General features: G+C 37.7%; 1 protein-coding gene across 3 annotated transcripts in view; it reads left to right on the top strand.

The window, feature by feature from the left end:
* Nucleotides 1-24,555, top strand: part of REEP3 (receptor accessory protein 3) — a 100,468-nt gene that overhangs the window by 43,513 nt on the left and 32,400 nt on the right. For 2 of the 3 annotated variants that reach the window (XM_040242289.1, XM_040242290.1), the window contains exon 2: nt 5,516-5,588. In XM_040242289.1, coding sequence (XP_040098223.1) covers nt 5,516-5,588 — 73 coding nt within the window. Of the gene's footprint in view, nt 1-5,515; nt 5,589-24,555 lie in introns of those variants that run through there. The other variant, XM_040242291.1, reaches the window with a different exon arrangement.

The raw sequence follows: 24,555 nt of genomic DNA, 5'->3' as shown, positions 1-24,555 counted from the left end.
TGTGTTAGGAAGACTGCTCTGACAGTGGAGCCAGAAGCTGTGTTGGGAAAACCACTGAGTAAGTCAGATGAGATGGCACAAGTCCAGATGTTTCACCGGCCACTGGTATATAAATAAAAGAGGATGGATGCATGGGTGCTCCCCGAGGAGAAACCTGAGTTACAAATTGAATGCGTGATATAGCAGGGGAAGGAGAAGTAAAAGATCCATACACTGATAGTGATGGAGAAGTCCGTGTTGAATTTAAACCCGGCTACTAGTACTAGGTGGTATGAGAATATGGAAGATAATGTTGATTGTGTCCCAGTTGTGAAAGGAAATACAGAGTAGACTGGAATGATTAACTTGAGTATGTAAACCTTTATCTGCAGTGGCTGACGGTGGGATTATACCTTAGGTTGGTAGTGAGGATGAACCCATAGCAGACCTGAGAGCTGTGTTCTCGTTTACACCTCAGGTGCTAAGTCAACTGATTGCTTAGAAACCACTAAGGTGGAAAGCCTCTGTGCCTTGTACGGTGCCCGTGTTAAACTGAAACGCCCTAGGCTCTGTGGCACAGCTAAAAGTGCCATAGCCAGAGTCTGGGAATTGGCTTCTGGTGAGGTAGCATTCACAGGGTAGTAGTATTAGATAACGGACACTATTAACGATGCGGCTTTCAGTTGGTGAGGATAAAATCCCGAGCAGAAGACTTGTTATTCCTCAGACGTGGGGACATGAGCCCCGAACGCATGGTTCAGCTTTCTGAAGGATAAGTCACCAGGGATTTTTTATAGCCCATCCCCCCTCCCTCAGATAAACTATAAATGAACTAAAAATCTGTCTTTCTCTATATCTCTCATATAAAGATATATTCACTTGCTCTCAGTCTAAGAATGCATATTTAAATGGAAACACTTATTTGAAAGTCCTTAAATTAGTATGTGTTACGGGCTGAATGGTGTCGCTCTCCCAAAACTTGTATGTTGAAGTCTTAACCTCCAATATCTCAGAATGTGACTGTATTTGGAGATAAGATCTTTAAAGAGCCAAGTAAGCTAAAATGAGGTAGTCAGAGTGGGCCGTAATCCAATATGACTGGTATTCTTACAAGAAGAAGAAGGGATTAGGACACACACACAGACCAAGGTATGATATGAGGACACAGTGAGAATGTGACCACCTGCAATCCAAGAGAAAGACCTCAGGAAAAAACTAAACTGGCCCACACCTTGACCTTGGACTTCCAGCCATCAGAACTATGAGACGATAAACAGCTGTCGTTTTAACCATCCAGCCTGTGGCATTTTGTTATGGCAGCCCTGGCAAACATAATACATTATGTATTTGAGCAAGAACAAAATCAAAAGATAATAACCTAGAAAGATACTGGCTGACATACAAAACACACAAGGGCCTTGAATCGCCTACACTCCAGTAACAATGAGCACACTTAGCACTCAGATCTTAAATACCAGGCAATCTTAAATACCACTGTCCAGTAAAGGAAACCAAGGCTCCATGGAGAAGTGGCTGATTCTAGGAATGCAACAGGAATTATTACATGGTATGAGCCAGGTCCATTTTATAGTGCCAGAAAGTAATTAGTAATTGCTTAAAAAAAAAAAGTCCCTCCCGATTATAGAGGTATATCAAAGGGACACAGGAACTAACTGAAAGATCTCCCAACGTTCAAAGCTTTTGAGTAACAAATAGATTAAAACCTAAAAAGTGTAAAATAAACATACAAGTACATATTGATGTAAATAAATTATTGAATAAATGGCTGGGGAATAATAGACAAATCTCCCATGCAGAAGAATTCCAAATAATTTATATAGCTACTCCACCCTCAAGGAGGTAGAGATCAGCTCCTCACTCAAGCATGGCCTGTGCATTTTAACTTCCTTCCCAAGACTACAGCATGGAAAGCAGCGCAGGGCGGGGAGGAACCTACAATGGCAAATCGAACAGACACTACTTCAGCCTGGTGTTCAGGGCTGACGAAACAGGGATAAGTCACACTAATAGTATGTGCCCTTGATATAATATGATGTGATAGAACTGTGCTTCTGTGATTTGCCTCACCAAAACCCATACCATATCTAATCATGAGAAAAACATCAGCAAATGCCTGTCGAGCAGTTTCCTACAGTGTTCAGTTCAGTCGCTCAGTCGTGTCCGACTCTTTGTGACCCCATGGACTGCAGCACACCAGGCCTCTCTGTCCATCACCAACTCCCAGAGTTCACTCAAACTCATGTCCATTGAGTTGGTGATGCCATCCAACCATCACATCCTCTGTCATCCCCTTCTCCTCCTGCCTTCAATCTTTCCCAGCATCAGGGTCTTTTCAAATGAGTCAGCTCTTCCATCAGAGTACATCAAAGTATTGGCGTTTCAGCTCCAACATAAGTCTTTCCAATGAATATTCAGGACTGATTTCCTCTAGGATGGACTGGTTGGATTTCCCTGCAGTCCAGGGGACTCTCCAGAGTCTTCTCCAACATCACAGTTCAAAAGCATCAATTTTTGGAGCTCAGCTTTCTTTATAGTCCAACTCTCACATTCATACATGACTACTAGAAAAACCATAGCCTTGACTACTTTGTTGGCAAAGTAATATCTCTGCTTTTTAATATGCTATCTAGGTTGGTCATAACTTTTCTTCCAAGAAGTAAGCGTCTTTTAATTTCATGGCTGCAGTCACCATCTGCAGTGATTTTGGAGCCCCCCAAAAATAAAGTGCCACTGTTTCCACTGTTTCCCCAATCTATTTGCCATGAAGTGATGGGACTGGATGCCATGATCTTCGTTTTTCTGAATGTTGAGCTTTAAGCCAACTTTTTCACTCTCCTCTTTTACTTTCATCAAGAGGCTCTTTAGTTCTTCACTTTCTGCCATAAGGCTGGAGTCATCTGCATATCTGAGGTTATTGATATTTCTCCCGGTAATCTTGATTCCAGCTTGTGCTTCATCCAGTCCAGCATTTCACATGATGTACTCTGCATATAAGTTAAATTAGCAGGGTGACGATATACAGCCTTGATGTACTCCTTTTCCTATTTGGAACCAGTCTGTTGTTGTGTGTCCAGTTCTAACTGTTGCTTCCTGACCTGCATACAGATTTCTCAAGAGGCAGGTCAGGTGGTCTGATATTCCAACAGTGTAGTTGATCTGTATTCCTCAAAACTGTCCAGATCATTTCCCAAGGAGTCTGAGAAATTGTTACAGCCAAGAGTCCTAAGGAGGGAAGACAACTAGCTATAAATATGCTATCTTTAATGGGATCCTAGGACAGAAAAAGGATGCTAGGTAAAAACTGAATAAAGTATGGAGTTTGTGAAAGTCACTCAGTCATGTCTGACTCTTTGCAACACAATGGACTGTAACCCACGGACAGGCTCCTCTGTCCATGAAATTCTCCAGGCAAGAGTACTGGAATGGGTTGCCATGCCCTTCTCCAGGGGATCTTCCCAACCCAGAGATCAAACCCAGGTCTCCCACATTGCAGGCAGATTCTTTACCATCTGAGCCACCAGGGAAGCCTGGACTTTAGTTAATAATATAGTTTAAATTGGGAACCTTCTCAACTTTGCTGTAAAAATAAAACTATTCTAAAATTCTTTTTTAAAATAAACCAAAAAGGAAAGTAGACAACAGAATATCATACACTTCATGTATCAGAAAACCAGTGAACACTTGGGAAAAAACTCATACTTTAACTATTAAAACATATGAGATGATTATGTATCTCTTATTTAGCTGGCACTTTTTAAAAAAATCATGATACACACGATTGGCAATGTATAGGAATGTAAAGTAGAACTCCTTCTCTGCAGGGCATATTTGGTAATAGGCAAAAATGTCTATACTCTTTGAAGCAGCAACATCACAACCAAGAAGTGAATATCTGTGTGCACAGAAATTTTTTTTGTATTATGTGCAGTAGTGCAAAGACATCTGGTACAAGCTGCTCAAGCTAATATGGGAAGCACTTCCTCTAAGTTTCCACACCCCACCTGGGAACTTCTTGGAAAAAAAATTTTTAATGACTGGTCAACCTATCTATACCTGTGATCCAAGGATAAGAAAAATGGCCTAAAAATATTAGCTCTTTATTGACATAGGATAGGAAAGTCTACTGAAGTTCCCTTATGTCCAAGACTTTCTCCTATAACCAACATCCTGGGGCTGATCAAACTAAGACCCCTACTTCCCCAGAGAGACAATCCCTGCTGGGACCAATCTACCTTTGTTATCAGGGCCAATTTGAGCACTGTCTGGTCTAAATTTTGGCTATGAAACTATGACCACAGAAAAATACAATTTTTGACAGTGTGGTCACAATATTCTTTAGACTCCAGAGAAAGTTTGAAGAAAACTCCTTTTTAGAATTCTTGCCCTGAGGAAATAACTCCTCCTGTGCCTCAAGAAAGGCTTCCCAGATGGCACTAGGGGTAATGAACTTGCCTACTGGCACAGGAGACATAGGAGACACTGGTTTGATCCCTGGGTTGGGAGCATCCCCTGCAGGAGGGCTGGCAACCCACTCCAGTAGCCTTGCCTGGAGAATCCCCGTGGACAGAGGAGCCTGGCAGGCTACAGTCTGTGGGGTCGCGAAGAGTCAGACGTGACTGAGTGACTAAGTACAGCACAGTAGCAGAAATCTGGAAATTAACCAAAAGCCTATAAATACGGGACTGTTTAAATAAACCATGCAAATATCAATATGGAATGTAGTGAAGATACCAATACTATAGACTAATATTTGAAGAGAAAAATTCCATGATATATTACATGAAAATGCCAATGTGTATTGCGTCATGTCATTTCTGTGTCTATACACACACACACACACACACACACACACACACATATTCCTTGGATCTGGTGAAATAATTTAATGCTATCTGTTAGAATTAAATCCTGTTAGTAATTGTCATAAAGTGCTTTGAGTTATTTTAATATATATTATAATAAATATATCAAGTATTATTTCACAGCACTGTCATAATTAGAAATCAGTGTGAAAGACCACTTTTTCCGTTATCACAAATTGTGTGTGTGTATGGAAACATTATGTCTGTTTTAGGTTTGCATCCCATGGATAAAAAATGGGATTTGCATACAGTAAAGTGTTGCCTGTGGTAATTTCTGACTCATAGGCTGAGGACAATTTTTATTTTATTTTCTGCAATTTTGCACAAATTTTGCACAAATAATTCCATTTTCCAAAATGTTCGGGATCCACAGAATATTTTTTGTGGAATAAAAGATTTTAAACGGCCATTTTTTAAATAAATCTTTTGTTCCTATAAACCTGTGTAAAATATTGAAACTATTTTTGTTTTCAAAAAATATGTTTTTCCTTTGCTTTTCTGAGTGGCTTTAGTTTATACACCAAGGTTTTGTATACATTTACACCGTCATGTGTTTTCCATGTACTTTCTACTTTTCTATCAGGTGAAATTTTCATGAGCTATTAAAACCATTGTTATAGTTTGATTCATCTTCTTGCACTTTTTGCTTTTAGGTTGGTGTTTGGAATGCTTTATCCGGCATATTATTCATACAAAGCTGTGAAAACGAAAAACGTGAAGGAATATGTAAGTATAGTTTTGTGAGTGATCAATTCTAGTTGAATGTTTCCACTGTATTCAGTACTAGAAAAACATTATTTTAGAAACAGCTGGAATAATGTTTGGGGTTAAAAATGTTATATAAATGTAATGAAGCTCGTCTTTTTTTTAAATTAATTTTGAATATAATTCCAAAGTGGAGTTTCAAAAATAGTTTGCTGTCAGTTGGCATTTAAACAAGTATGATTCCCAAATGAGTCACTGCATCTCTGTTCAACCTCCAGTAAAATAAGAGGTTGGGAAATTGTCTGTTTTTTAGTCTTATAAATGTATAGGTTTACCTGGAATATCTCTATGGTCCCAGAATCTTTTCCTTCCTTCACAGGCGTTTGTCATCTTCTAACTGATTAAATAGGTAGATACCTTACGGCTACTGACAATTACAGTCTTTTTTTCTTCTTGAATCATAGTATGTTATGATTTCCTCTTCAGTCATCAATCTTTCTTTTCTCTTTCACTTTCCTCTTCCCCATCTTTTAGCTGTTGTTTGTTTTTTTTTTTTACTTTCACTAATTTTTAAATGTTTATTATAATAAATTCTTCAAATATTGTTTTATGGTACTGGCATACTTTAGTTTTTAGATACAAGCACTTTTCTTCAGTTAACAAGGGCTTCTCAAGCTACTTGTGATACAGGACCACTTTGAGTTTTTTTTTTTTTTTTTTTTGAGTTTTGTGTTTTTTTTTTTTAAATAATTTCCATTATGTCATAGACCAATACTTTTAAAAATAAATTTTAAAAGTAATCACTAGAAAAATCAAGTCAAATTCCAAAAACATACAAAATACTACCCAAACTTTTATTATTAGATGTAGTAGGTCTGAAATTATTGTCAATTTTATATTTAAAGCAAAACAGTAACACTCCACAACCTTGCACTAGTCCACACACGACACTTTGCCTTATGGTGTCATATTTTAATTGGAATTCTGCTTTGAAAGATAAAAACAAGACTTGCTCTTCATTTCTAAACACCACAAAAATATAAGCTAGGAGTATACAACTTGCTACTAATTAACTGTACTGGCTGATACAATTCTCATTTGAAAAGTTTATGATAGTGTGATTACACGAGATTTTTTTTTTTCCTGAATCTACTTTATTGTATATTTGAAGTACAGGGTGATATGTTCCTCACCTCTTACCTGTGAAGTATTATAAACCTAGAATAAACAATAGCGGGTATATCTGAGTGTCTCTGTGTATATATCTGTGAAAGTATTCTCACTCCCCTCCCAAATGTACAACGTTTTTGTTGGAAAAACATTACAAATTGAAAATGAAGTTCTCATGAGGACCTTGTCAGCAGGCACACAAATGCCATTCCTTAAATAAAAGATAAGAATATAGCAAAAGGAAATATAAAAGTATGTATGTGTTAGTCGCTCAGTTGTGGCCAACTCTTTGCAACCCCACAGACTGTAGCCCACCAGGCTCCTCTGTCCATGGAATTCTCCGGGAGAGAATACTGGAGTGAGTTGCCACTTCCTTCTCCAGGGGATATTCCCAACCCAGAGATTGAACCCAGGTCTCCTACATTGAAGGTGGATTCTTTACCATCTGAACTGCTAGGGAAACCCATAAAAGTATAACAAATTACAATGAAAAGAGGCCCTTATGTGTAAATTAATGATAGAAGGGCAGGAAAAACAGTATTATTCAGGGATTGACCTAAGAACCATTATGACAATATTATTACATTTCTTACTATGCATCAATTTAATTTTGTTAATGTTTTTAAGGACTTAAAAACATAGATTTTTATTCCCTTAATACAACACTCAAAATTTTACTACTGCATTATTCTATAAATTTGGTGTAAGAAGGGTCTAATCCTCAAATTTTAATTCTGCTTCATAAATTAAAGTAATTTAACCTATGGAAGAGAATCCATTAACATTCTTATTCAAACTGCTGGAAAAACTTTAAGACTTGACATGTGCTTATATATTTATATATATGCACATACCTACTACATACATACATATTTGGATATATACTTCACATATTGCCTTGGACATCTTTTTAGAGATTAACTCATAAAACAAGGAAAGAATTATCTGTACATAATTTTGCTACAGTATTATGACTCTGGAACCAGTGTCTTTAACCATCCCTTTGGGAATATCAGAATCATGAGTGATTGAAGGGAAACTGGGGAAGCAAAAAGGCAGGTGGCTGGAGTTGTTTTGATAATTATATGGTAATCAAATCTGCTTCACAAATTAAGCAAGAGCTAGAGTGAAACAGAAAAACAGTCAGGCACTAAAACGAGAAAGGCAGGAATCTGCTTTTGACACAGAAGTGTGGTACTACTCTAAGACCTCCTGGGGACCAAGGCGTCTGCCATCAAGTCTGCTGGAGAGACTAAGCAGAGATATCATAGTAGAAAAATAACATCTTAACGTTTACGTAATTTCTACCAGTTTCAAAATACTTTTGTGTAGTATTATTTCCAGTTGCTACTACAACAGTTGCCACACATTTACTGGCTTAAACCAAAGCCAGTCTCAGAAGTCAGAAATCTGAAGTGGATCCACAGGCCTCATTCATTTGGGAAACTCTAGGGGAAAATCAGTTTCCTTACCTTTGCTAGCTTCTACAGGTAGCCCATACTCCTTGGCTTACGGCTGTATTCCTCCAGCTTCAAAGCCAGAAACATGGGACTGAGACCTCCTCAGGCTGCTCCCTCTCTAGTTCTCCTGAGATAGAAGAAGGTTCTGAAGGCCTCTTCCCCTAATAAAGACTCTCGTGACTACATTGGACTCACCTGAGTAATCCAGGCTCCTCGTCCCCTCTGAGGGTCAGCTGACTGGCCACTTGAATTCCATGTGCAGCCTGATCTCTCCTCTAACACGCAACCTGACATATTCACAGGTTCCAGGGATTAAGACAGGGCCATCTTTGGAGGAGGGAGATGTTATTCTTCTGCCTAATACAATATCTCAGTGGCCCTCACTCCAATTCCATAAAGTAGTAAGGAATATTGGACTATTACATGCTCAGTGAAGTGAATTAACTTGCTCAGGGTCACATGAATCATTAAGGAGGAAAGGTATCAGATTAGAAAATAAATGAGGATTTTTCTCACTTGAAATGCAAAAAAATTGAAACAGCTTTCAGCACCAACCAGCAAATATGCCTGTGATTAATTCCAAGGTGGATCTTCAGAAACCCCACTTATATGGATATTTTCCAAGTAGAGCAGTGAAATAGCTTAACCAGTACAAGGGCAGGACCCATAAGCATCTAAACCAACTGTAAAATGATTAAAAATAAAATGAGAAGTTTTTGAAAGTTCTGTATGGTCTTGGCAGTTCTTTAAATATTTCCAGCATAAATTTATTTGTGACAGAAATTTTGAGTATCATTTTCTTAGTGAACCTCACCTAAACTTAAGTCATCCAATTTTACCCCTGATTTATAGCAATTTTATCAAAACTCTGTTCTCACAAAGTTTTCTTGTAATCCCATCCGAATCTGTTTTTTATCTGGTAGTTTCTTAATAAAAGTAACTTTCTTAAAATTTCCCTCTTATATTCTTAATAGCCTTTCATACCATCTGTAATATATTTTTTGTATGTATTTGTGTTTATTTTCCCCACCAGATAAGCTCCAAAGAGAGTTTTGTTAATTGCTATATTCCTATACCTAGTAAAGTACATGTTACATAGTAGGTACTCAATATTTTTTTAATGAGTAAAGAAGGAAGAAGAGTTGACTTCTAAGTATATAACAAATCTTAAATGGTATTTACAAGAACATGTCCCTTTCTTCAGTGGATGGATCTAGTTTCTCAGCTTTGATTCTGCTCGTTAAGGAGTACACAGACCAGTCTGACTTATCCCTAAGTCCAGTTATTCTGTGATGTTTGGTTAATACCTAAATTCTACTGATGTCTACTTCAAAATTATTCTCAGAAAGCAAACTTTTTTGGTTAATTTACTTCTTCCCACCCTAACTGCTACCATTGTCTTTAAGGCTGCAAATATTGTAGATTGCACCTGATAAAACAGATGCTGTATTCAAATCAAAACAAATGGAAAGAGCTGTGTATTTTGGCAATCTTCTTCTCTTCCTTTGCCTATTTTTAAAACGGAGCTTTCCTAGGATATAATTTCCTGTATAGTGTGGCAGCTATGGCCTACTTAAAGTCTTTCAGTCTTGCAGTAATTGAAATGTAAACTTACTGAAGAATTAGTATGGTTTTGCAATTTTTTTCAAGCCTAGACCATCTCACGACTTGAAAATAGAGTGTTTACTTCCAAGTTGTGTATAATTGCTGTAGCTTTTCTAGGAAACCAGTGTTCTTATTCTAAGAATGTTGGGGAAAGTGGCAATGAAAAGACTGGGTAACAGTACTTAGAAATCACAGACATTTGGTCCTGAGATTTACTGTGAGCAAGAACAAAGAACAGGGAAAACTCTGGGAGATTACTTTCTGAAAGGCCCTCCAAAACCCTGTTGACTGAGTTTTTGAAAGTGACCTAATTTTTGACTGAATATTTGGGTGATATGAAGCTAAACAAATATGCCACATGCTTGTCATTTGGTAAAATCTTAAGCTGCCTACTAGTTCTGTTTGTTAGAAATTTGTCTACCATTTATAAAGGGGAAAAGTGTAGTAAAGAAACTTTGTTGTCAAACGTGTTCCCCAAGCATCTTTCATATTTTGGATTAAAAACACTCATTTGTTTGAAGGGTTTTAATAATTTGTGAAGTATGAAAATTTAACAAATTAAAGGGACTTTTTAAAAATTTTATCTATTTTTAATTGAAGGATAATTGCTTCAAAATGTTGGTTTCTGCCATGCATCAAAAAGAGGGATTTTTTTTTTAATTTTTTGAAAATTAGTTTTATTAGGCTGCATTCCTGTTTATTTTTTATTCTGATCTACTTTTAATTTGCTTTTTGTTCTTAATCAAAGCTTTACTTATTTATACTTTTAAAATCAGACAGTTGTCCAAGGCTTATTATGTAAAACAACAGTTCCCCACCTTCCTCATCTCTAACTTTCAAGGAAACTACTTTCAGTTCTTTTATCCAAATCCATTAGTATTTATTTATACATCTAAATACATGCTTGTATGGCTGTTTCTTAATTTTTCAGATGTATCTCATCAGTTGACTTTCTTCTGTTAGAGATGATTTATAAGTTACCCAATGTCACTACATACTTGCATAATTTCCAGTATCATTGGAATGTAATTTGAGTTGGATCAGTATTCAGTATTTACATTATTGAGGCTAAATTAGAAAAAAGCAATAGAGTCTAGAGATAAAGAACTAGGTTGCTTGGCTTATCACCTTGGCCCTGTGCCTTACTAGCTGTATCTTTGAACGGGTTATTTTTTTGCCTCACTTTCCTAATGTGGAAAAAAAAAGTACAGTAGTGGTACTTGCCTTCTCTGGTGGTTGTGAGGATTATATGAGTTAATGCAACAAAGCATTTAAATCAGTGCCTATTATATAAGGTTTTCAGCATGGAAACACCATTTGCATCTGATGTCTACAGTATCCTGCCATGACCATTCTTTTTCTTCACAGTAATTTGTTATTCGTTATCTTGTTTTTCTGTTTTGTTTTGTTCGCTTATTTGGCATTCTCTGTTCTCTTTGCTTATTTAGACCCAAACTCTGTGATAGATGTGTGAATTTCCTCTCAGTGCATTCTCATCCATTAGATATTCCAGACTGACTCTTAGATCCTCAGGTTTCTTAATCTCCTGTTTTCCTCTTTCTTCTTTTACTTCCTCATTTTGATGCATGCCTTTCTTCCTAAGAAGGCTTTTTGAGAGGTAGTTTTGTTTTTTTTTTTTTGGTGATGAAAGTAGGCTGAAAGTATTTTCCTTCAGAATTTTGTCTTTTAACTTATTGTGTTGCTGTGCAGACATCTGGCACATTTGACATTTGGCATCTTACCTGCTTAAGAGAATTTTCTGTGTCCCTGTAGTTTAAAAATTTCAAGATGACGTGCCTTGGTATAAGCCAGTTACAATCAATTTTGCTAAACCTTCAGTCATCTCTTTTAATCCAAGAATGCTTTGTCCTTCAGCTCTGGGAAATTTGTTTAAAATTATTTCTTTAAGGATTTTCTCCACTTCATTTTCACTAATTGTTTTGATCTAGGGTTCCTTTTATTCAGTTAGAAAGCCACTTGGACTGACTCTCTAAATTTTCTGATCTTTTTTCTTCTCTTTCCCAACTCTTTTTTTTTTTTTTTTTTTTTTTTTTTTTTTTTCTTTCCCAACTCTTTTTTTTTTTTTTTTTTTTGCTGTATTTTATGAGAGAGTTCCTCAATTTTATCTTCTCTTCTGTGTTTAATTTCCAAGGGCTTCTTTTATTCTCTGAATGTCCCTTTTTCGATAGCATCCTATTCCTACAGTGTTTAAAATAGCTTCCCTTTTGTCTGAGGATATGAATGATCGCTCTTTAGACATGTTCTTTCTACATTTCGGCCTCTGTTTTTCATATATGATTTTTCTCAAAAGTTAGGTGATCCTCAGTTCTCTACTCATATTTGAATTTTATAATGAAAAGCTGATTCAAAGTCCTGAACCCATGAAGAGGCTTGCTGACTGTGATCTTCACTACAAAGGGATTTAACTAGGCATTTTATTTGTTCCTAGGACTGCCATAAGGAAGTGCCACAAACTGAGTGTCTTAAAACAATAGAATTTTATTGCCTTGCTCTTCTGGGGCCGGGATATGGGCAGGGCCACTTTCCCTCTGAAACCTGTTGACGAGAATCCTTTCGTGCCTGTTCCTAGCTTCCAGTGGTTGGCAGGAAGCAGTCTTGGTGATTCTTGCCTTTCAGGGGCAGCACTCCAGTCTCTGCCTCTGTTATCCCCATGATGTTCTCCCTCATGTGTCTTTGTCTCTGAGTCTCTTTTTTTTTTTTCTCCTTTTAAAGACACCAGGCACATTGGATTAAGAGCTCACCATACCCCAAGATGACCTCATCCTAACTAATTATACCTTCAGTGACCCTGTTTCCAAGAGAGGTCACATTCTGAGGGTTAGAACTTTGTAGTACTCTTTGCCAGACTACTGTAACAAAATGCCACACAATGAACAGCTTAGGCCACGGTAAAGTTTTTTCTCACAGTTCTCTGGCTGCAAGTTCAACATGAAGGTGCCATCAGGGTTGGTTTTGGAGGAGGCCTCTTTGTAGCTCACAGACATTCTATCTGTGTCCTCATATGACCTTTTGTTTCTGCGTGCAGGGAGAGAGATTTCTCTCGGGTCTCTTACTCTTCTAATGAAGTAGGGACCCATCTGTTGAAGTGGGACCTCATCCTTAGGACCTTTTGAATCTTCATCACCTCCTTAAAGTTTCTATCTCCAAATACCATTACTCTGGGTGTTAGCGCTTCAGCAAGCAAATTTTAGGGGAACACGGTCTATAACAGACTTCAGCATATCTTTCTGGGGAACACATCTCAACCCATCACAGTCATTTCAAATTATCAGTGTCTATATCTTCAGGTGTTTTCTTTTGTGCCAGGCAGATTGTTCACAGAGAAGACTCTGCCATTCTGAAAGGTACTTGGTTGCTGGCATTCTCGTGGGAAAACAAGGATTGGGGCCCTCAAATACTCAATTTATTATCTGTTACTGAATCCCTGTTGGCCCTACTCAACTGCGCCAGAGATTTGCAAATCCAACCATCGCTCTTTCCAGAGACTAGGCCTCAGGGGGACCAAGGGGTGTCACCAGACCACTGGAGTGGGAGGCCATCCAAGGATCTACCTCTCCTCACAGTATCCCTACAGCCATCCTCCATTTGTCCTTTTTGGCCAAGAATTGTGTTACCAATTTTTGAACCTTTTGGAAGCTCTTCAGTGTAAACTTGGGTTGCTTCTCAACTTTTCCCACTGTCCACTTACTCTTCAGTTTTCTCAGCTCTTCTGGGTCAGTTACTACTCATCCATTTCTTTCCTGGGTCCAAAAATGTTGATGCTCTTTTCTATATTCTTCCTGACTTAAGTCTTTCTGAAAAATCACTTTACTGTTATTTTAATGAGATTTGTAGTGGGGTTACAATTAAATGTGTGTATTCTGGGATCGCAAAGAGTTGGACACAACTGAGCAACTAAACATACACACACACATTCATTCTACTATATTTACCCATATTTCCAAATTGACTTTAAGAGTGGGATACTTGTAGTTGATTTATATTGTCATATCAGATAATACTTGTTTTACCATTAACATTGGTTTTTAAAATGTGTTCACATAGGAAATAGGTTTGAAGTAGTAATACATATTATTTTTTTCAATCATTAACAATTTAAAAATTTAATTTTAGCTGACATGCAGTGAATACACACGTATCTTGTCTTGAGTTGTAGTTGTTCACAAATCAAGTTGTGATAAAATCAGTTTCTGTTTGGGACAGTTAAGAAGAATCACTTGGGATAGTTCATTATTTTTTTAATATTTATTCATATTTTTTTATTTCAGCTGTTTGGATATGCATTTTAATATTCTACCATTTACCTTTTTTAATGTAAATTAATTTTTTTAATTGGAAGATAATTGCTTTACAATATCGTGTTGGTCATTATTCTTTAATGAAGTAAATCCACTTACATTTACTTAAAGTAGGTGATGAGTATGCTTTGTAAACTTAATTTTTTGTGTTGGGATTACTTATTTTATATATAATGCATGTTAGTATGTAATTTCACTGCCTGAAGTAATTGGTCCTGTTGTAATCATCAAGTGACATACTCTTCCTATGTCTTCTAAAAATAATTTCTTCAGGATCATTACAGTGTATCCTCTTTAGGAAACAAATGTTAAATTTAAATTAAGATTTATATTGTCGGGGTTAAATAAAAGCCTAACACAATTCCTTCTAAACTTTAAAAATGTAGATAATTCCCTGGAGGTCCAGTGGTTAGGACTCTGGGCTTCCATTGCAGTGGGCCTGGGCATGATCCTTGATAGGCCAAAAAAAAAAAAGGCAGCAAAAATTTAATAATGTGAATTAGAGTACTCCTTGACCTTTACAAAGTAAAATGAAAGCATTCCCACAAGTTTCACGCTAAGATGGAGCTAGCAACCACAGCTGTCCAATGCAAATGCTTCATAAAACATACACAAAGAAAAAAGTTTCTCCCAGTAACATTTAAACCTAAGAGGCTAAGTCAGGCTTTTGCTAATATCTAGGAAGAATTTTACCAACTGCAGTGCCAATGGAAATAGATTTTAAAAATCAGGGACAGAAACTGTTGTTTCCATTAAAGGAAATGTTGTTAAATAGTAAATTGGAGGGAGGCCTAGCCACCTCCACCCTAATCCCTAGTGATGGAACAGCTTAAAATCATAAAAGCTACAGCAACCAAAAACACCAAAAAACTCAGCTGCCACTATCCTCCGTGCTGCAGGAAAACCATGTTCAGAAGCAGCCAATTCTGCCTCCCCCACATCTGTTCACAAACCATAGCCTCACTACTTTGAAGAAAACCCCCAATAAGTTCCAAAAGGAAGAAATAATAATTGAGTACATGAGAAATTCAAAAGTGTAGTACTAGGCAAATGCAAAAATAAAAATGACAGCAATATATTTATTATAATTTATATTCTTGAATATTAACAGTTTCGAATGCAGTAGTGTAAACTATTTATTTATTTTGAACAAGCAGGAAGAAAAACGAAGCATTCAATTCACAAAATAACAAAAATATCAGAATTAAGGGAATCTGTAAAGAAAGTAGGGTAAATAAAGCAATAAAAATGCAGAAGTAAAATAAAAACAAAATCAAGATAATTTCAATATTTCTAAGAGTTGTTTCCTTGAGTAAATCTAACAGAAGGTACAGAGGAGAGTAGAAAAAAAAATTGATAAAATAAATAGGACAGGGTTTAAGTGACAGAAAATTAAATAATGGTGGGCTTTAAATGAATGCCTAACATAGTTCTTTCTAAAATTTGAGTAAATTTTTTTTAATTTAAAGATGGAATGTTTTCTAATAATGTAAAACATACCTGAGAAAGTGAAAAAAAGTGTTAATAGCTCAGTCGTATTCGACTTTTTGCAACCCCATGGAGTGTAGCCTGCCAGGCTCCTCTGTCCATGGAATTCTCCAGACAAGAATAGTGGAGTGGGTTGCCATTCCCTCCTCCAAGGGGATCTTCCCAACCCAGGGATTGAACCCAGACTCCTGCATTACAAGCAGATATTTTACCATTGAGCCACCAGGGAAGCCCTAATCTTTCCTGTTCCTTTTTAGCTACCGTTTACATTATTTAAGCAGAGAAGTTTCCTCTTTTACACAATACAGGATCTACCTTTGGAGTGTTCACATATGTACATCATCTTTCTATTATGTAACTTTAGTAATATAGTGCTTCACCAGCTACAGCTATAATCATCATATTGTCAGCCAGATTGCCATCACGCTGTGAAAGGTCCTCCTAAAAATATAAAAGCTAGAGCTGTTCCTGAAGACTTTGGCTAAGTAAGAAAAATAAAATCTGTCAGAAAACCTCATGTAATTTTAAAAGCTCACGAGTGGTATGTTACTTCAGAAATATAATAGATTGTAAAAAGATTGAAGATAGTTTGAATAACTATAAAAATTTAAAATATATAGAATTATATAGACTGATCGCTTTTCTTAAACCACAGATTCAGACTCTGCAGGTAAAATTGAAAAATTCATCAAAAGGTCTTGAAAAGTCACATAAATAGATGGAGTTAAGTAATTTTATTTGAAAATATATTAACTTTCAGAGGTTTCCAACAGCATCTTTTAAATAAAGGTTTAACACTTCAATGTTATTGTATTATATTCTTCTTTAAAAGATTGTCAGAATAAATTATTAAAGCCAACTGGAAACGTCTTTGCCAATGACGTGATGTTTGAATATAATTTCAACCTGCCCATCAATGTTCTTCCTTTCTCTGTAGGAAGCAGATTTAGACATACTCTTAGGGAGAAAACTCTTAAGGGCACTTCCACCTTGGGCAGGGAGGTTTCCATCCAGTGGTCTGTGTCCAGATAGCTCTGGACTCTAGGATGGGACATCCTGCATGAGACTTCTGGGCAGAAGCGCCTATAGGCTGCCCTACCCTGGGTACTTTACTCAAAGCTTTTGTCTTTTCAACTGCTAGCCATAAACAATGCCTCTGAGAAGTGGGCTAAAGGCTCAGTTCCTTCTATTTTTTGAGGTTCTTATTTTAAAAAATGATGATGTGCCCAAACAGTGTTATGAAAACAAGGGCTTATTTTAATTGTTTATAGCGAACAAATTATCAAACTCGAATTCATCTTGCTTCCAAACCCGAGGCTCTTTTTACATTTTCTTCATGAATGATAGATACCACCTCCTTCTAACTGGTATTTTCAGAAAAAACACCGGGTACCTCCCACTGCAATCCTTGTCACACTTAGAGGAACACTAGAATCTCCCTGGGATCTTGTTTAAAATGCAGATTCTAATTAAGTAGTTCTGGCCTGGGTTTGAGATTCTGCATTTCCAGAAGGTGCCCAGATGCCGCCAGTGCTGCTGGTCTGCACACCGCAGTTCAGGTAGCAAGAATTTTGTGCATGTTCTCAACTCTGCTTACACATTACAAATTCATAGAGCTTGCCTTCGAGACACCTTGCTGCCCTCTCTCTTCCCCGAGATGATGGAGCCTCAGAATCTACATAATTGCTTTTAATTCCCAAGTAATTCTTATCCACAGCCAAACTGAAAAGCATTGACTAAGAGAGGTATCTTACTATATTCTGAAAAGTAAATAACTACCACATTGTGCTTTTTTAAGTTTATGTAGGCAGATGGGCATAAAATAACAGATTGTTTTAGAAACATCTGTATGTAAATGGACTAACAACTTGGAATATATTACTTAAAAAATTAAAACAAAATTTCTGGTCACACTGTGTTGCATGTGGGATCTTAGTTCGACCAGGGAGCGAATCTTGCACCCGCTGCAGTGGAAGCTCACAGTCTTAACCACTAGACCACTTAACCACTGGAAAGTCCCAAAAAATAATGTTTTAATGAAGTTAAGCATATTATACCATTGGGGGGTAAGGGTTTTGAGTTGGATGTTCTCCTAGTTTCCATACAAGATCAGTGAAGTTTCTCTTTGTAATCATCCGCCTTTTCTGTGCCGTTCCTCCCACCTTTTTGTTCCCCTCACTGTGTTACGGTGATCATACTGTCCTGCCCACTGTACACATCCATCCGCTCCATACCCCAAGTATCCCATGCCCTGTAACTTGCCTCTCTCTCTTCACTCAAATGTGAACCTCAGTTCTCTATGTGAGGCTGATTGCACATGCTTTTGAAGGAAAATAATTTGATAGCACAGATTCACTTGTCAGTCATGACAGATGTTTTACTCCTAGAGGTTTTTTTTTTTTCTTCCAGTCTTTGCTTCTCGAGAAGATGCTGTTTTCCCATGTAGTATTTAGGCTGCTTCTTACTGTTTGAATGATTATTGTATGTTTGACATATGCTGCTGCTGCTGCTAAGTCGCTTCAGTCGTGTCCGACTCTGTGCAACCCCGTAGATGGCAGCCCACCAGGCTCCCCCGTCCCTGGGATTCTCCAGGCAAGAACACTGGAGTGGGTTGCCGTTTCCTTCTCCAATGCATGAAAGTGAAAAGTGAAAGGGAAGTTGCTCAGTCGTGTCCAACTCTTAGCGACCCCATGGACTGCAGTCCACCAGGCTCCTCCATCCACGGGATTTTCCAGGCAAGAGTACTGGAGTGGGGTGCCATTGCCTTCTCCGTGACATATGCTATTGAGCCTATAAAGCTACAACTTGTATAAAGAAAGTGATATCTTTTACTTGATGAAGGAAAGTTTTCATCTACTGTGTTAGTCATAATCTTGCCAGTCATCTGGAAAAAAGAGTATACCTTTCAGTGGCTATATTAGTTCACGTGTGGAAATAGCAAGGTGGAATTGACTGCATAAAGATTCATGAGAAACTAGGGGACCTAGGTACCTAAGAAGTGGTGCCAGCCATTGGGAATGCCTCAGGCTGGAAATGCCGTGGCCCAAGACTTTGGGAACACTAAGGGAATAAAGAAGGTAAGATGACAGTTTAGTGTGGAAGCATGAAATTAGGAAAGCCATTTAACCCAGTTTACTCCTTTCTATCTGCATAGGCTCTGTCCCATGCTAAAATCCACGAGAAATTCTGTGCGGTTCTATGAAAAGTGAACTGTGTCTCTACAAATATGTACTATTCCAAATGAATCAATAAGACTTCAAATAATTGAAAAAGTGAAGTGTGAATTATCAGCCAGTGTGGATGCAGAGTTATTTTGTACTAAGAGGTCATTCTTTCCTAAATTCTGCTCCTGGGAACAATTCCCATAAGCAGTTCCTGCTTTTTTATCTTCTTTTCAACACTCCTTTTAAATTAATTATCATCTAGCTTTTAAACATTTTTGTGTTTTTTCCTTCTCTCAAGTTCCTCAAACTTACATGGGATCAGGGATGAGATACATGGGCTTCTGTGACTCAAGAGCATTGAGGAAAAAACAACGTAATCTTGTGAAAGAGTGTCCGCCCCATTTAAATTCATTTTAACACCAAATACATCTGTATAATATGAGACTTTCCTCCTCAAAACAACAGGATATTCTGTGAGGTCTTTGGCAGTGATGTCTGGAAACTGCAGGTAAACCATGATGCAAGTTTAGCATCTGAAAGTATTAATATAACTGACTCCCAAACATCCTAGTTCCTGGCAAGCTATAGAAAGTTAAGACAGTAGGGCCGTGAGGGAGGAAGCACCCCAAAGCCAGGGAAATGCAAATCAATCCTAGTCTAACATACTTACCCCAATGCATGCTCCCTATTTTTAAGGAAAAAGTATTTCAACCAATGTCTGTATTCACTGTGGATTGAACTTCAACTAGCTTATTTTCAAGCATGCTTCTAACTTGGCACAGCTCTGGGAAAAATCCCATAATTGAGCCATCTGGGTTGGATAAAAAAGGGCGTTTTTCTATTTGATTTCTCACATTTTGTTCCTCTTTGTTTTTAATGGGGAAAAATCATTATGAAATAACCAAATTATTGCATAATGTTACTGAAACAAGAGAAACCTTTTCAACTTGATCCTGTTTCTAAAGAAATCTCTATTAGAAGTTCTCTCTGTTGTCTCTGAAATGTGGTGTAGAATGAATCTTTTGGGTGAGCTGACTTGAGGGAATAACTAATGGTCAGAAAATAAAGTTCTCTTTGGGTGGTCTGAAATTCAGCAGTGTTTATTTCTTTTCAGAAATAAAATCCTCAGCAAGGATTTTTTTTTCCCCCAGTGGAGCATATTTTAGCATTTTATGCTCTGGATTTACTTAGTGTGGTTATAATTAAAATCATTAGGCATATGTAATTTTTCATTTTTTCTGAAAAACCAGCATTAATTGCCTATGATTCAAATAATCTGAAATTAAGAGACACTGGAAAGTTGTTTAATATCTGATAACTTTGAAAACAACTTTGATAAAATAGACTATGTTATATGTTATGAATTTCTCTTTGCAGTCTAGAGTTATTTGTTTGAATTTGTCATCAATTCAGACCTTAACTTTAAGAAACTGTTCAGTAAAAGCCTTCCTGTGTATTTGGTTTATTAGGTACAGGGATGGTTAGGTCCTAGGAACATGATGATGAACAAGACAGTTTCAGTCCCTATTGGTTGTTAAGAAGACTCTTAAGAGTCCCTTGAACTGCAAGGAGATCAAAGCAATCAACCTTAAAGGAAATCAGTCCTGAATATTCACAGGAAGGTCACATGCTGAAGCTGAAGCTCCGGTACTTTGGCTGCCTGATGTGTGGAGCCAACTTATTGGAAAAGACCCTGATGCTGAGAAAGATTGAAGGCAGGAGAAGGGAGGCAACAGAGGATGAGATAGTTGGATAGCATCATCAACTCAATCGACACAAATCTGAGCCACCTCTGGGAGATAAAGGAGGACAGGGGAGCCTAGTGTGCTGCAGTCCATGGGGTGGCAAAGAGTTGGACACGACTTAGCAACTGAACAACAACAACAACAACAACATTGGTTGTAATAGTCAAAAGGCAGAGGCAGATGTTATACAAACCTTTACACAGATACACTGCAAAGGAAAGTAGATTAAATATGCACAAAGATTATATATGACCTTAGGAGGGGGTGGAGGCAGTTAGGAAGGCTTTCCTTTGGATATGAAAAAATGTCATTCATACAAGGCAAATGAATAATATATAGTATATTAAAATATTACTAGTTGTATGCTGGATCAAATATTGTGCTGGTAATCACTTATTATCCATTCATATGTCTTCTTTTACTCATCCCTCCCATGAAAGCTGCTTCTGCATAGGAATGCCTTGACATCCAGGTTTATGACTGTATCATGTCAAAGCATTTTGTTTGTAATAGCCCCAGAGTACTATGTGTCAAGTTAACATATCTTTTTTGTCGTTGTGCAAAACCACAAGGCTGCTTATTGTCACCCTGTTCATTTAACTAATACACTGAGCACATCATGAAAAATGCCAGTCTGGGTGAATCACAAGCTGGAATCAAGACTGGTGGGAGAAACATCAACAACTTCAGATACGTGGATGATACCACTCTAATGGCAGAAAGTGAAGAGGAACTAGAGACACTAAAGAACCTTTTGATGAGGGTGAAGAAGGAGAGCGAAAAGGCTGGCTTAAAACTCAGTATTAAAAAAACTAAGATCATAGCATCCAGCCCCATCAGTTCATGGCAGATAGAAGGGAAAAGGTGGAAGCAGTGACAGATTTCCGCTTCTTGGGCTCTAAAATCACTGTGGATGGTGACTGCAGTCATGAGATTAGAAGATGATTGCTTCTTGGCAGGAAAGCTATGACAAACCTAGACAGTGTGTTAAAAAGCAGAGACATCATTTTGCTGGCAAAGGTCTTGTGTAGTCAATGCTTTGGTCTTCCCAGGGGTCACGTACGGTTGTGAGAGCTGGACCTTAAACAGGGCAGAGCGCCAAAAAATTGATGCTTTTGAACTGTGATGCAAGGAGATCAAACCAGTCAGTCTTAAAGGAAATCAGCCCTGAATACTCATTGGAAGGACTGATGCTGAAACTAGGGCTCCAATAATTTGGTCACCTGATGGGAACAGCTGACTCACTGGAAAAGGCCTGATGCTGAGAAAGATTGAAGGCGGAAGGAAAAGGGGACGACAGAGGATGAGATGGCCAGATGGTATCACCGAAGCAATGGACATGAACTTGAGCAAACTCCAGGAGATGGTGAGGGACAGGGAGGCCTGACCTGCTGCAGTGGCGACGGAACAACAAATATCATTTAACATACATTATTGTTAATGTCATTGTTATCATAATACCACAGTGCTCATAGCATAGCAAGAATAAGTTATGTAAAGATACAATTTGAGAAAGATGTCTTTGAATTAATATGCCCTCACCACAGTTCTCCATAACTTTTGTGAATGTACAGCAATGAGCCTCACATCAGAACAGGATATTCCTCAATATAAATATACCAGTCCATTGCTCTCAACTTCTGTGATGGAAATCAGGAGGGTTATTTTACAGTTATAGTTTACTTTTTACTTGCTTTATTTGTGTATCCTGGGATCTAAATCAATTGCATTGCAAATTCTGTCTCAGGATATTGAATCATAAAAACTTGTTTTGTTGAAAAATATTTAAAAACCATGAAATGAGGCCTACTTTTCTTTTGGCATCAGGAATAGGTACATGCATACCTATTAAATGGAGCATGGTCTTTTGATAGTAAATTTAGCCTATGAGTACATTCATTTTACAGTATTCACTCAGGCTTAAAATATCCTAATTCCTTTGAGAGAGTAAAGCAAGAACGCTATCACATGACTGTCTGGGTTTGTGAAATGCTAAGTCTTACAAAAGCCTTCTGGATTTTTAGTAATAAAGCAAGTACTGGCTTGTTAAGTAGGATAATCTAATCCATGCACTGTATAAACCAGAATGTAATTTTAGATACTGTGGTTTTATATCACAGATGAGTCTGTTTTTGAAAGAACTTGCCAAACTATAAGAGTATATTTTCTTAGAAAAGAAATTTATTTTGATATTTAAATGATTTTAACATTTCATTTGGATAATTTTTATTTGCAAATATTTTATTTTTAAAAAACATTCATCACATTTCTCTAGTTATGAATATGGTAGGGAAAGTGTGTCCCAAGATTGATAAGTGATTGCCATTTTATTGTGACCACTTCAAAAGAACTTTATTACAAAATAATTAGGAAAAAGAAGGAAATTATATTATTGTTCATAAGTTAGCCCAGGTCACTAATAATTTAATAAATATTTCTTAACATTTATTTTGTGCCAGGTACTATAATAATCACTAGGTATACTCTTGGGAAAACAAAATCAAAGTCAGCAAAATAGGCCATTGAACAACTGTTTTTCATGTAGTCTTCCCACTGACTTTTATGCATTTTACTCTCTGAATATTTTGGCTTACCACTCAGAATATAATTATTTTAAACTTTATGCATATTTCTAATGAGCGTCTGTATCTGATTTCCTGGCCTACTGAAAGTACCAAGGGATTTCTGTAAGTCACATGTACTGACATTACAGACAATAACAAATTTATACAGGTAGAGGCCACACTAGCCAAAGGATAATAAAAGTAATTTAAAATAATATTTCTCTGGCTTTGCCCCAGTCTGCTGCATGAGAACATCAGTCTTGCCTATCTTCCAGTTTCTTCTCAGATACTTTTTTTCTTTTTTTTTTTTGGCTGCCCCAGGTCTTAATTGCAGTATGTGGGATCTAGTTCTCTGTGCAGGGATCGAACTCGAGCCCCCTGCATTAGGAGCTCAGAGTCTTAGCCACTGGACCACCAGGAGAATCCCCCCAATATTTCTGAGAGTCCCCTGGGGATATCTCAGGCAGAGTTTCTTAAAATGATACTCCTCTTCTCCATTTCCAGGTTACTGTGTAGTAGAATCCATCAGTGCCAACCAGGGCATTACTGGTGTCACAGGTTGCAGCCAACAGTATTTTGACTGATGTCCACCTAATTCTGGAACCGTGGCTCTTTCAGTCCCCACAGAGGTTAGAGGGTAACCTTTTATATTAGCGTAGGCTAAGCTGCTATAATTATAAGTAAGCAGGTAAGTTGCTCACTCAGTCATGTCTGACTCTTTACAACCCTTGGACTATAGTGGGCCAGGCTTCTCTATCCATGCAATTTCCCATACAAGAATCCTGGAGTGGGTTGCCATTTCCTACTCCAGGGGATCTTCCCAACCCAAGGATCAAACCTACATCTCTTGTGTCTCCTGCACTGGAGGCAGATTCTTAAGCTGAAACAAAAATGCAATGGCAGAGGGAATATAAAAACATATTTGTCTTTAGCATAACAGTCAGGTTAGTGTTGACTTCATCAAGAAATGTTTCTCAAGCAACCGTGTAAGAAGAAATGGGGCTCTGCCCATCTGTAATATGAAGATTCTTCCAAGGTTATTCTGCTCCCTGCCCTCCCAGCCACAGGGCGAGAGCCTATGGGGAGACGTACTCACTTCTCAAAAGCGTCAGCTAATATTCTGTTGGCAGGAACTGGACACATGGCCCTACCTCTTTCAGAAATGGGACTGAGAAACGCTAGCTCTGGCTGGGCGACTCCCCAGCCAGCCTCTGTTATTTGCCTTTTTATGAACAGCAAGCTGTCACCTCCACCCTGTCCTGTTTCACCATCCCAGACTTTTCATTGCAGCCACCTCTCTCTGATACCCAGAGAAGCCGAGTGCATCGCTGGTTACATAATCTATTCCATCTCTACCCTAGGCAGATCCCTATTCCATCCATATAAACAAATTTCATAAACCTTTACTACTCTTTTGAAATCCACTCTCCTTCCCACCCATCCCCAGCGTTAAAAATGACCTGCCCTCTTACT

The sequence above is a fragment of the Oryx dammah genome, unplaced genomic scaffold (genome assembly GCF_014754425.2).
Source record: "Oryx dammah isolate SB20612 unplaced genomic scaffold, SCBI_Odam_1.1 HiC_scaffold_6, whole genome shotgun sequence".
NCBI lineage: Eukaryota > Metazoa > Chordata > Mammalia > Artiodactyla > Bovidae > Oryx > Oryx dammah.
Note: the sequence above shows the minus strand (reverse complement) of the source record. Positions and strands in the feature narration are given on the sequence as shown.